Genomic DNA, 13083 nt, shown 5'->3' with positions numbered 1-13083 from the left:
AATGTTTTCTACAGAAACTGAACCAATTAGATGTATGTACAGAGAACACTTTATTTTAAGGGATTGACTCACATGGGGGCTGGTAAGCCAAAATTTTGCAGTGCCAGCCAGTAGGCTGGGAACCCAAGGAAGAGCTGATGTTTCAATCTTGAGTCCAAAGGCAGTCTGGAGACATGTAACAACAAAAATACACAAACTACTTATATTACTGTTAGGTACTCCTAATCAGGTATTTATATGAGGCAAGTTTCTGGGTGATAATGTATTAAATACCTTAAAAAATATTTTATGGAAATGAATAGATATAATTAAATTGATTGGTTGCTCCTGATTGCACTGAACCAGTGGGAAAGGAAAAGGATGAGCTCAACGATTTATTTCTTGGTGACAAAATCTGATTTGGGAACTGGAAAATGTAGTCACTAGAGTTAAAATGCAAACTTTCCTGAAAGGGACCATATGCAAACCCTTGTTTTTATTGTGCAAAATGTAATACTATAAAATTTTTTCCAAATGTTCCACCATTGTTTTACAATAAAACACCATGAATTTGGAAGACTTGATGCTTCAAACACTTAGGGCTTATGTCACCATTTGCTATCTATTCCTAACGTAATTACAAAGATGTGCAGGGTATTTTTTTGGCATAAAGCTTTCAATGACTAAAAATATATATCCTAGCTGAATTTTGCACATAGATTTCAGTGTATATTTGTTAACTATACTGAAAAGAAAATACACAGCTTTCTCCTGTTGCTTAGAGGAATTATAGAAACGAAGTAAGAATAATTGTATTTGATATAAAATATGTTTTACTGAGTATTTTCCAAGGCATCATTATATTATTGACTATTCAGTGATGTTAAATATGGATTATTTAGATTTACTTTGGTGAATCTAAAGACTATAGTTGGCAGATTAATTATTGATACATAAATAGTTTCAAGTCATCAATATTTATTTTCATAAGTAAATTAAATACTTCAAAAATCTTCTCATCCTAAGACTTTTGTTTTGTCAAACTATTTGTCTCTTCATTATATCACAATGTTTGATTTCAAACCCCATTCAAGTTCAGATTGCTACAAAGCTTCTATTTGTATATTTGGATCAATGAGGATTTTCTTTACTATTTTCACTGTTTTCCTTTAGAGGAGAAAAAGGAATAACCCCTGGTCAAACCAGCCATAAAGATTACATTTCTGAAGCCAGAGTGCATGAAATTCTCTTCTAGCAAAGACTAGAATATGAGGAGATGGAATGACCTTTAGAGAACATCTAATTCATCAGTCTTATTACAGATTAGAGACCTAGATCCAAGGAGGCAAACTTATTTTCCCACAGTTAGATAGCATGCTAGGACACAGAGTTTATGATCTAGAATCCCAAAGCAATGCACTCTTTCCACATATCTCTGCTAAGTCAAGAAGAGACCCTCCATGACCAAGTGCTGATTTTTTTTCAATTTCAAATCTATGTTATTATTGGATTAAAATGGCATATAAAAACATTTTCTATCAAGTAATTTAAACATAGTTATCATTTTTCCCTTTTTACATTTATTTTTATAACATAAATAATGCACATTTGATGGTTAGAATGACCACATAACTTACTGTCCAAACCCGCACACTTTTAAAAAGTTTGAGGCTATTAATAATTACATTGAGATAAAAAGGCAACCCAGAACATAAAGCCACTCTATGAATGAATGGACAATAAAATTAAGATATCGGTAAGCACAATGAAAAAATAAACCCATTCACCCCATCTCCTCCATCTAGGCTTAGCTATATTTTGAATTTTATCATTATGGATATATCTATGCACATATTTTTTTGCCAAAAGGATCAATATTGTTTTGCAGTGTGTTTTTAACAATAAATGATGTGTTAGAATCATTTTTCTCAGTAAATAAATATTCATGCACACTTAATGTTTGAATGATTGCTTAGCATTGTGTTGTTACTCTTATAACTGGCCTAGCCATATTCAAATAGAGACCACACTGTTCACTCAATTGGTCACCCTAGCTTCTGGGGGTCAAGCATATATTATCTCTGGAAAGTCAATATATAACTACAAAGGTTACCTCCATTTCCATCTTTCTACAAACAAACACCTAAACAACCAAAAAGACACAGGCCTAGACCAGTCAGGCAAAGGCCAAGCTATCAGAAGATACATCAGCAACAAGTAACCGTTCAACCACACCCAGGATACTTGTTGAGTATCAGCTTTGCTGAAAAGCATGGCAATTCACCAAAAATAAGGCAAAGTTGTTGATATGACCAGACTATCAGTTTAAGAGCCTATAAATTTGGGCAGAACCTGGCAAATAAATCAACGATTATTATGTTCTTATATTTTCAAACCAGTACAGCAAAATGAGTCTTTATGAAATTATCTGCCTAGAAGAAATAAAATCATGAAGCAAATCTACAGACATATATGTAAATTTCAAAGGGCAATTAATGCACTGAAATTTGTTTGAATGTCTTATTACTAGATTATTTTCACAAATAATAAAGAGTAGTTGAGGATTATGGAAAGCCATTTATTCAGCAAATATTTATTTGGTCAGTTTTTATGTGTCAGTCATTTTTAGGCACCATGGCAAATAGAAAAGTGAGTCAACCCGAGGTCTATTTTAAAAGATTTCTTCTTGACTGGTAGAAAAGTATGTGCCTACTTTGAAAATCATACATGTATAATGCATGGTAGAAACATTATAAAAATGCAATTAAATGATATTATTCATGCTTGATGGAAATTGGAGAAGGCTAAATCTACATCTAACTGGGTCTAACTGGCTGTGTACTCAGTAGATGTGGATAAAATATATCTTCATACAAGAAATGTCATTGCTCCCCGAAGGAGTTTTAGGACAATCATTCCCAGTGGAGAAAACAGCAGCAGCAGCAAAAGCAGACCAATAAAGAAGAAAGCAATACAGGACTAAAAGAGTTTGTAAAAGAGCCTTTGAAACAATATTGGAAAGTGCTGCAAGGAAATACGGAGCTCCTCGAATGGTAAAGTAGTGAACATGGACTTGATGATTTTTGCTTAAATAAATTATGCTTATTTTTAATAACATGATTGAGGTATAATTGATATACAAAGAACTGCACATATTTAATGTCCGATGAGCTTGAACATGTGCAAACACCTGTCATGCTATCACTACAATCCAGGCAACAGACATATCCAAAGAATGTATGGGACAGGGTAGCTGATGACAAATTAAACAACATGGATTTAATCTTATAAGCAACTTGAAATAATTATTAAGATTTTCAGCAGGGGTCTAAGATATGAACTGCTGTTTCACTCATCATCACCTCCTTTGTCCCGCACATCTCCCTTCTCTTGATGCTATCTTCTCACACAAGTCATTTTGTGTTCCTGTCTCTTCAAAATGCCATGTGCTCCACGCACTTGAGAATTATTATTTTTTTAATTCTGTTTTGTAAGACTTCTTAAGGCTGGACTCAGAGAAGGTTGAGGTTGCTGATCTTCCTCCATGACTTTATCTTAGACACATCCATCAGTAGTACCACTTCTGAATGCTACTCGGAGCATACAGCCTGGATATCAGCAGGATGAATCTACTTAATTCTGCTGTTATACTGTCACATGTGGCCAGAAACCACAGGCTTTTAGGGAGAAAATTGTTAAATTTCACTCCATTTTTCCTCTTATGATAGTATATGACTTTTTTTTACAGAGCTGGTTTGTATCTTTAATATATGGAGAGAAACTAGAAGCAGGAAAGTACTGCTTTTCCATTTCTGTTACCATTTAGGCAATGAGAAGTATCATTCACAATTCCAATTTTAATTAAGGCGGTGATTCATGACCCAAAGAGGCAGAAACAGGACTCTCTGGGTCCCTTTGACAGAGCACAATACAGAGAAACTCACAATTGACTGAGCTGAGGGACCTGTTTTGAAATTCAAAGGAATAAAAAGCTTTCCGGTGATGTAAACATCAGTGTTCCTTACCTCTTTGGGGAGCAAATGTCAGCAGGGGGGCTGCAAAGTTAATTACTTAAGGAGGACAGGAGACAGGTTGTGAATTGTGGGGAGCAAGAGCAGCAGAAACACGAAGGGGAATAAAACCCCAGGTCCAAACAGAAAAAAGGGAAAAACTGAAGTTGTAGCAAGACAGGTACATGGGTAGGGGGGTTGAAGATATATATATGTAGTAAGGATAAAATCAACACGTATCATTGATAGAAAGTATGAAAATCATAAAAATATATGAAAGTATAAAAAATATTACCCTTAACTCAACTTGCAAGCATGATTACTCCGGACATTTTCACATGTTTATTTCTAGGCTTTTTTTTTTTTTTTTTTTTACTTTGGAAAACAGAGTCAAGACTATACAGTGTATTATACATTAATCATGCCCCCTCATAAAACATTATATAAAATACACATTTTGCATGTCATTAAAATTTGGAGAAAAATATTTGAAACTAAAAATAGTAGGAAAAAGCAAACCAACATAGTTCATAGTTAGCTTAGCTTTCCTTAATAAGGCTATTTGCTATCCATTCTTAAACTTTCCACAATGGAGATGTCAGTCTATCAAAATGCTTCCTTTTACCACATCACAGAATTATTTTGAGTTAAAAAAGAGGGCTTTTGCTCAAACTCCTCTTTCTACACTTCCAAAACGTACTTTCTTTCTTTACACACACACACACACACACACACACACACACACACACACAGAGAGGAATCTTTTTCTTCTCTTTGCACTGTCTTCCTATAAAGCAGATGGTGCTTCAAATTTCCTCGGCCCCTCACAAAGCTGTTCCTCTAGCAACCTCCCCTAAAAGACTGATTTTAAAACAAGCAAAGATGTTCTTTGAATCCCCTGCTAGTCAATCTGGCAGTCCAACCTAAAATGTTTCTAATTTTAAGAAAAGTAATTAACTTTACGACAAGATAGTTTAATCATAGCTGCAGCAAGGAGGTTAGGGTGCAAGGGTGTTAGAAATAATAATAAACATTCTTTCCTTGGAAAAAAATCCAATGAGGTTCAAAATCTCAACTCATTTCTAGTTCTGGCAGATACATATTTGCCTCCTGCTGGGTTTTGGATCAGGGAGTAGGTTGGAGAATCAGAGATCAACAGAAAAAGATCTTAGGAAGGTGAAACCTGTGTCTGGAAGTATGGAGTAGAGGGACTTTAATTCTTTTTGTTTGTTTGTTTTGGATGGAGTCTCGATCTGTGATCTGTTGCCCAGGCTGGAGTGCAGTGGTGCAATCTCAGCTCACTGCAAGCCCCACCTCCCAGGTTCAAACCATTCTCCTGCCTCAGCCTCTGGAGTAGCTGGGGCTACAGGCGCCTGCCAGCATGCCTGGCAAGGGGACTTTAATTATTTTAACTAGTCCTGCTGACCAGGGATTGAATTAAAGTTTAAATTTCAAAAATATTTGTGATTATAAAACCGGTGATTTAAAAGGGTTTAAAAAATTTAAATGAGATCTACAGGGGTCATAATTATAACAGTGACTAGTATGTATTGGGTGTTAGTTTTCTGCCATTCTTAAATTCATTGTCTAATCCTCACCTAGGAGAACTGGGTTGCGTTAGAATCAATGAGTTGGTTCACATCAGAATGATCTGTAAGTTGAGTTCTATCAGAATTTTAACTCTGTATGAACAAAATTTAAAAAAATCCTCAAGCAAGACATTTATTCTTCTTGGTTTCAGTGCCCTCATCTATACAATATCTGTATTAAAAGCCCTTGTGGAGATAGTCTCTGAGCTCTGTTTTAGATCTTCATTTGGAGGTGAACTCACACTGAGTCCATTGTCTGTAACCAAGTATTTCTTCAATGCCTGCATACTGAGCTCTTACTGAATGCTCAGCATTTCTTTCTGGAAAGACTATTATGATACATTAAAGAACGTAGCACATTGTTTGCTATTCCTCCCACTGAGAGTAGAATCCAATTTCGCTCTTTTTGCTTCAGATGACTTTAGGACCAGTTACTGAACAATCAAGAGAGACTCTGAGAGATAACCGCCTGACTGAACCTAGCCAACCTGTAAAATCCATAAGTAATAGTAATAAATCGCAGTTTACAGCTTAGTTTCAGGGTGGTTTGTTATGTATTTATACATAATTGGAGCATCTGCTTGTTTAAAGCTATATTCCCCTCACTCTTTTGTATCGTGCACCACAGGTGAATCAAACAGTATACAATAATAGCTCAATATTTTTGAGGTATCGAATGTTTGGAAATTTCTGCATATTTTTCATCTGTTTTTATTTGGATTATTCACCTGATTCTGAGTTGATCCCATAAAACTTCGAAACTCAGGAAGCAATGGACTCTTGCGATGTGTCTGTTCAATAACATCCTACATCTTCCAGGAAGAACTCAGGGCTTTGAATCAGGGAGCAGGGATAGATAGAGGAAAGGAGATCCTACTGAAAAATGTGTTCAGCTAGCTCCTGGTCATATTTTGGCCACTGCAGTTTGGCCTTTCAAAAGTTACTTCACTTATAAGTGGGAGCTGAATGATGACAACACATGGACACAATGGGGAAACAACACACACACTGGGCCTGTTGGAGGGGGAGGGAGAGCATTAAGAAGAATAGCTAGTGGATGCTGGGCTTAATACCTGCGTGATGGGGTGATCTGTGCAGCAAACCACCGTGACACAGGTTTACCTGTGTAACAAACCTGCACATCCTGCATATGTACCCCGGAACTTAAAAAAATTGGTGAAGTAAATAAATAAATACAATAAAATTTCTCAAACTAAACAAAGAGAGTTACTTCACTTCTTTGGATATCAGGTGCCTTCTCTTTCAAATAAGGTGTTGATTTATGTGGTCTTGAGAACTCTTTGTTGCTCTGATCTTAAGTTTCTTTTTATAATATTACAATCATATTTTTCCTACATTATAGGGCTTTATGAAGATTAAATCGAGCATCGTGGGTAGTGTTTTTCCAGCCCTTGTGACTAAGTAGGTAATAAATGGTCCTCAATCATCATCATCATCATAGATAATTCAAGGCCTGAATGGCAGAAGCAGAAGAGGAAAACTCAAGTGAAAAGTGCTAGACACAGAACACAGCTTACCTAATTAAACACGCTACTGGCTAAGCTGGGGTGGCTTTCTGCCCCCGCTACTTAAGAAAGAAAAATAGAAACGTCTCTGTATCTGCCACTGCATACCCTCTCAGAGCACAGACCAACTTTACCCTTCCTTAAAAGTCCCAGGGTTTACCTACCAACTTTTAGGAAATAAATAACCAACCTCAAAGCTTGATAAAGAGGGCATCAGTAGCAGCTCTAGAGGTTTGCTCTGATTTATATCTCATCCTCCAGTAAAGTCTTCTGCTCCCACTCCTAGCCAACCCCGCTCAACGCCCACCCTCACTGCGGCACTGGACGCGCGGGGGATGCGGGGTTATTCCCCGAGTAGCCGCTAAGGGGAGCCGGACGCTAGACCGCCCTCCCGCGTTCCCATGGCAACGACACCGGCGGGCGCGTAGCCTGGAGAGCGAAGTGCCGGCTAAAGCAGGTGTCGGATTGCAGTGCGCTCGCCGAGGCTCCGGACGTTGGAGCCTCTGAGTCTGGCTACTGTTCCTCCGCCTCCCTCTCGGGCAGCTCCCTAAGCCGGCTGGGACGCGCAGAGTGAAAATGGTCCACCATTCAGGCTCCATTCAGTCTTTTAAACAGCAGAAAGGTCAGTTGGAATCTTGCTCCCCTCTCCCTGCGGGCGTCACTTCCCCCCCTGCATGCCCTTGCAGTTGTGTAGGAGCATCCTTTGCAGGCTTATGCGACACAGAGGTGGGGAACTCTGAAGTTCAAAAAAAAAAATTAAATGCCTCTTCACTCTGCATCCTAGATGAGTGATTTTCTGAGCCTCCGCACAGTGCCTGGGAGTAGCGGAATTCGTCATTTCAGGACTTGACTTAATGTATATCTCTGTGAAGATTGTTTCAATGCACTGCAGTAAACCCCGCTTAGTAGGGATTGTCCAAATAGCTCAGTAGAGCTCTGAGGGGTGAGGACAGAAATGTTCAACAGTATTTGCCGTCTTCTGTGGTTCAAATGTTGAGTAATCTTCACAAAAGTGTGTCTACTCCTTGAGACGCATTTACACAATCATAAGATAAATGAATTCTTGGGAGAGTTCCAGAGCTGGCCTGTTGCAATTAAAGGGGCTCTGTCACTTCCTTGGGAAAATTTATTGTTTGCCCATGTCCCATGCTTGATTCTGGGTTTCAAGTTCTTGATGTTAGGTTTCTCTTCTAGGGGCTTCGTATTATGTCTTTTAGCTTCTCCCTCAAGTTTCTTGCTGGGCATAGTGACAAGAATCTGTATGTTCAAGTTATCCTCACTCTTTGATCTTTGTTTCTTAATTTGGTTTAAAAGGCTTTTTACGGAGCATTTTTATTTTGAGGCACATTCACAGTTTTTGGAGTTTTATTATCCAGAAGCAATAACTAACACAATTGCAACTTTGCTGAATTAATAATGACAATAATGATACAGTTAACCATAGAGTGCCTAAGATGTGTGGATTCTGGAATGCTGAATTTGTTCATTCAAAGTAAATATTTACTTAAATATTCTCATCCCCCACCCTCCAGATATTATTTGTATTTCTTTCGTCGACAGTTGTTTTTTTGTAGGGCTTTTTTTTTTTTTTTTTTTTTTTTTTGAGATAGATTCTCGCTCTGTTGCCCACTCTGGAGTGCAGTGGCACGATCTCTGCTCACTGCAAGCTCCTCCTCCCAGGTTCACACTATTCTCCTGCCTCAGCCTCCTGAGTAGCTGGGACTACAGGTGCCCGCCACCACGCCGGGCTAATTTTTTTTTTTTTTTGCATTTTTAGTAGAGACTGGGTTTTACAGTATTAGCCAAGATGGTCTCGATTCCCTGATCTCGTGATCCGCCCGCCTCGGCCTCTCAAAGTGCTGGGATTACAGGCGTGAGCCACCACGCCTGGCCCTTGATTTTTTTTTTTTTTTTTTTAACAAAAACTAGATTAGCACACAAGAAATAATTTCGAAGGGATTCCTGCATAAGACAGAATATGGGACTGACTGAGTTTCCAGAACCATTATTCTGTACTCAGTTCAAGCCCAAGTTCTCTAGGATGTTTCAAACATATGTTGAAATTGGGAGTGATGTGTGAGACTGTGGGGGTAGACAAAAATTTCAGCTAGTATGCATTTCTACTTCAACTCTAAACGTTTCAAAGAAAGTTAAACTGCTTCAAGAAGTTGTGTTCTCTTTCATCATGGTTTTAAACATATATAAACTTTTAGAATGAAGACAAAGATGGTAGGAACTTTGCAACGGCCTCACAGAATGAGTACCTCCTCTGATGCATTGGCTATAGGTGACTCATTTCTGGGATCTGGAAGCTTCAAATGACCCCCACAACAATGTATTATGTATGGATACATGTTGTGCTTTTAAGAAGGAAATAATTGCCAACTGTAGGACCGACTGTTATTGCTCAAAGTGAGTGATAAGAAAGTGTGCAATTGCTGGCATTTCATATTGTTTCCTTTATGATGCATTATGAGCCATTTAGTTTCAAGTAAGTATAGTATTTACTTTACTGTTTGGCACAAAAGGCAACTTCAGCAAATGGATACAAATCTAGAGGAGGACTACTCCAGTAGGAAGGAAGCAAGATTCATTTTAGCTAAGTGGTTCTGGTTAATGGCTTCTTAATCCTGCATGGACATTAGGAAAAAAACAGACTAAATTGAGGATTGGCTATTTTTATTCTTCAAATAGGAAGAAGCAAAATAATTCTCTAGATGTTATCTGTCCCAGGAAGTATGCAACAGCAACAACAACAAAACATTCAGATGTGCTTTTCACCATAAAATTAACCTGGAAATGGCACATTAAAATGGAGAAAATTCTGTGGTGGAACTCTGTACTTCTAGGTTCTAAGCTTGCCTTTGTTACTAGAAATCTTCAACAAAGTGGTTAATTTCTTTGGACTTTGCTTCATATATAGGATGAACAGAATACATTCCGAATCCCTTTGGCCTTTTCTATCTCTCTTCCTCTGTTTAATGGGAGGGACAGTTTGCATGTGAAGGCAGAGATGATTTCTTCCAGGACCAGATAAATAGGAGAGCCTTGCTTTTAGTTTACTGTTACGAATTGATTTAGCTGAAAAATCCAGTTGATGGAATTTACTTTTGTTTTAATCAAGTGAGCTCAATGTCTCTTTTAAAAATTTTGATTTCAACTTTAAAATATCTAGATATATCCAGAAATCACCCTTGTTATATTATTTTAAAAGGTTCCACCCTTAACTGAAAAACAGACACACTCAATAAATAAACTCTACACAAGGCATAGGGATTCTCCTTTATATTTGAGAGCTATGTATTAACCAATCCCCGATCAAAATTGGTTTTGATAGGTAAGTATAAGTATAATATAAATAAGTATGGATGCCAGACTTGTTATCTGTGAAATGAAATACTGTATGTAAGCCTTAATTTATTCATTAATTTAATCTCTGGTCTTTATTTTGAGCCCTGGATATTAATCCAATGCATTCTACTTATAGGTTATGTCATTTAATATCACTAAGTCACAGTTACTGCTTATGTGAAATGAAGATAATTTTATCTATCTTGCAGGGTTATAAGGTGTTTAGCAGTTTGTCTGACACACAGTTGGGGCTCAAAAAATTTAGTGATTTTTCTTACTAAAATTCATCCAGGCTCATTCATCTTTGGTTGGCTCTTTAGTAGTATATTGGACTCTTAGCAGTTCCCTTATAATTTCTTGCCTTTTTTTTTTTTTTTTTTTTTTTTTGCCTCATGCAGCTTTATTACTTTGGTATTCATCTTAAGGGAAACAGTGGACTCCAGAGCATCTACAGATGGTTCTTTAAAATAGTCTGGAGTTAACAATCACAAACTCTCCGCAATTCATATGTCCATCCCTCAGGAAAACTTCCAAAGCATTCCCATATAAATTTTTAAGTTTGCAATTAACTTTATAATCTAAAATGTTTTTGCAAGAAATGGTATTTATTCACTCTCCACTCTTAAGTACCATGCTTTTGCTGTGTGTATGCCGGGGACTGTGCTTAGTAATAGCATTATTAGGTACTCTTTTGTTGGTGAGTCTGGTGCTGCAAAACCCTCCTCGTTAAAGGAATTGCTACAGTAGGGAGTCTGAGAGATTTGCTAAACACTTTTATGATAATTGCAGACAACTCTGCACTTCTGTAGGAAAACGTTGACATTTTGTTTTTTGGCAGTGCTAGTTGTGTTTATGAAGAAGATATACACATATATTTTTGAACTTCAACCCACTGTGAATTTTAGATTATCTTATTAAGAGGTTTAATAGGTTAGGAAGTAAAAAGTGAGACATCTGTGCAGTGGTGGGGAGGGGGAGGCAGTCTGCTTATTTTTGATGTCCCAAGGGTAAATTGGAGTGTATTATAGTTATAGACAACTGGGAGTGTATGTTTGCTTTTGTCTTAGCACATCTTGTAAGAACACTTAGCTGACACATCAGCAGTTTTTTCTGGGGAGAGTCCAACTTTGCTTCCTAGCCTGGCTTTCTATGTTTTGCTTGATTTATGATGAACTCATGTGTCATACAAGGGTGGGCAAGAAAAGGACAATGATAGATCTGGCTTCTGGTGGCTTCTCCTTACCAGTACAGCTACCAAGACTTTTCATAGAACAATAGATCAAATCAAACACAGCCTGTCCAAAAAGACTTGGGCTTAATGGGATCAGCAAAGGCTGTTAAGTGATTCATCATTATCCTAAAGGACATTTGGTTAAACAGAGAGTGTTTTTAGTAATTCCGCAGAAATAAGCATTTACTACTCACACAACTCATTTAATAATAAGAATATTTTATGCTTATATGGAGACTTACAGACCAAAGTATTTTCTTTTTTTCTCTAAATAAATTAGTTGCTATTGCAAGTGTACATCCATAAAGCCACTTGGCACAACTATCCTGCTTTGTGTCGAGTTCTGACTTCAAATTACTTAGAAGGACAATCCTGGGGAAAATATCTTGTTTCAGAATCTCTGATATCCACTGTTTTCATCTCCTTTTCTCCTAACTGACATCCTTACAATCTAGAACCTCCCTATACCCTTATATTAGAGAAATAAGAAAAACAATCTGGAGCCATTTATACAGTGACAAAATTTCATTCACTCATTGTGCTAACTCTTCCTGGTACTTTCACAGTCTATTCTTTTATTTATGACTAAAGCTCAGGCGGCATTGTCTCTCATTAAAATAATTCTAAGTTGTATAGGAAAAATCACTGGGGGAGATATTTTAACGTAAGGAGTTATACTTTTCTTAGGCTGGTACTGAATATCAACCTGGATCATTAGAAAGAATTGGGAGTCTAATCTAATTTACAGCCCGTCTGGTCTTCTACTCTGTCCTTTAATTTTCACCCTTCTCTTTCTTTCCTTACACAGAAGGTTTCCTAGATATTTGGAACTCCAGTTCTCCATTAACAATCCCCCAGTAAGAGTGAGCCAAACTATAAAAAGAATATAGAGATATTTCAACCCGAAAAAAACCCACAAGTGTCTGGGATCTTAAAAAATCTTGCATATATACCTCAGATGGCTCAGACGAATTACTGTGTTAATTCAAAGTAAGAACACTGCTGTTTAACATGATGGCTTTGAATTAGCAAGAATAGTAGTATATGTTATGTGATAAATATATATCCTCTACTTAGTAAGGGAGAGAAGTGATGGAGTTTAAAATTAATTCTATCTAAAGTAATTATAATTTTAAAATGTATTTCAAAGCTATCTAGACTTTTACTCATCTAAAATAGCACATTCCTTGATGATTCTAGAGAGCTGAAGTTTTCATTTGAATCTGAGATTTGCAATTATATTCTGCACATGAATGTTTCTGAAAATAATATATTTGGAGTTGATGATTATATAAACCAATTTATCAAAAGACAATTTAAACTCAAACCCTTAAAAAATCCAAGAAAAATTCAACCTTCTCGTCATTATTTCAATGTCTTATAAGTCTGCAGATGTT

The 13083-nt window shown here is 37.0% G+C and overlaps 1 protein-coding gene across 2 annotated transcripts in view; it reads left to right on the top strand.

The window, feature by feature from the left end:
- The window catches only part of ANO3 (anoctamin 3), a 466581-nt gene that overhangs the window by 125332 nt on the left and 328166 nt on the right, over nucleotides 1-13083 (top strand). Inside the window, exon 1 of one of the 2 annotated variants that reach the window (XM_008003923.3) lies at nucleotides 7531-7726. The exons of the other annotated variant lie outside the window; for it this stretch is intronic. Within the exon in view, the coding sequence (XP_008002114.3) occupies nucleotides 7681-7726 (46 nt within the window). The 5' untranslated portion in view covers nucleotides 7531-7680. Of the gene's footprint in view, nucleotides 1-7530; nucleotides 7727-13083 lie in introns of those variants that run through there. 2 annotated transcript variants of the gene reach the window in all.

This window comes from Chlorocebus sabaeus, chromosome 1, assembly GCF_047675955.1.
Source record: "Chlorocebus sabaeus isolate Y175 chromosome 1, mChlSab1.0.hap1, whole genome shotgun sequence".
Lineage (NCBI taxonomy): Eukaryota > Metazoa > Chordata > Mammalia > Primates > Cercopithecidae > Chlorocebus > Chlorocebus sabaeus.
Note: the sequence above shows the minus strand (reverse complement) of the source record. Positions and strands in the feature narration are given on the sequence as shown.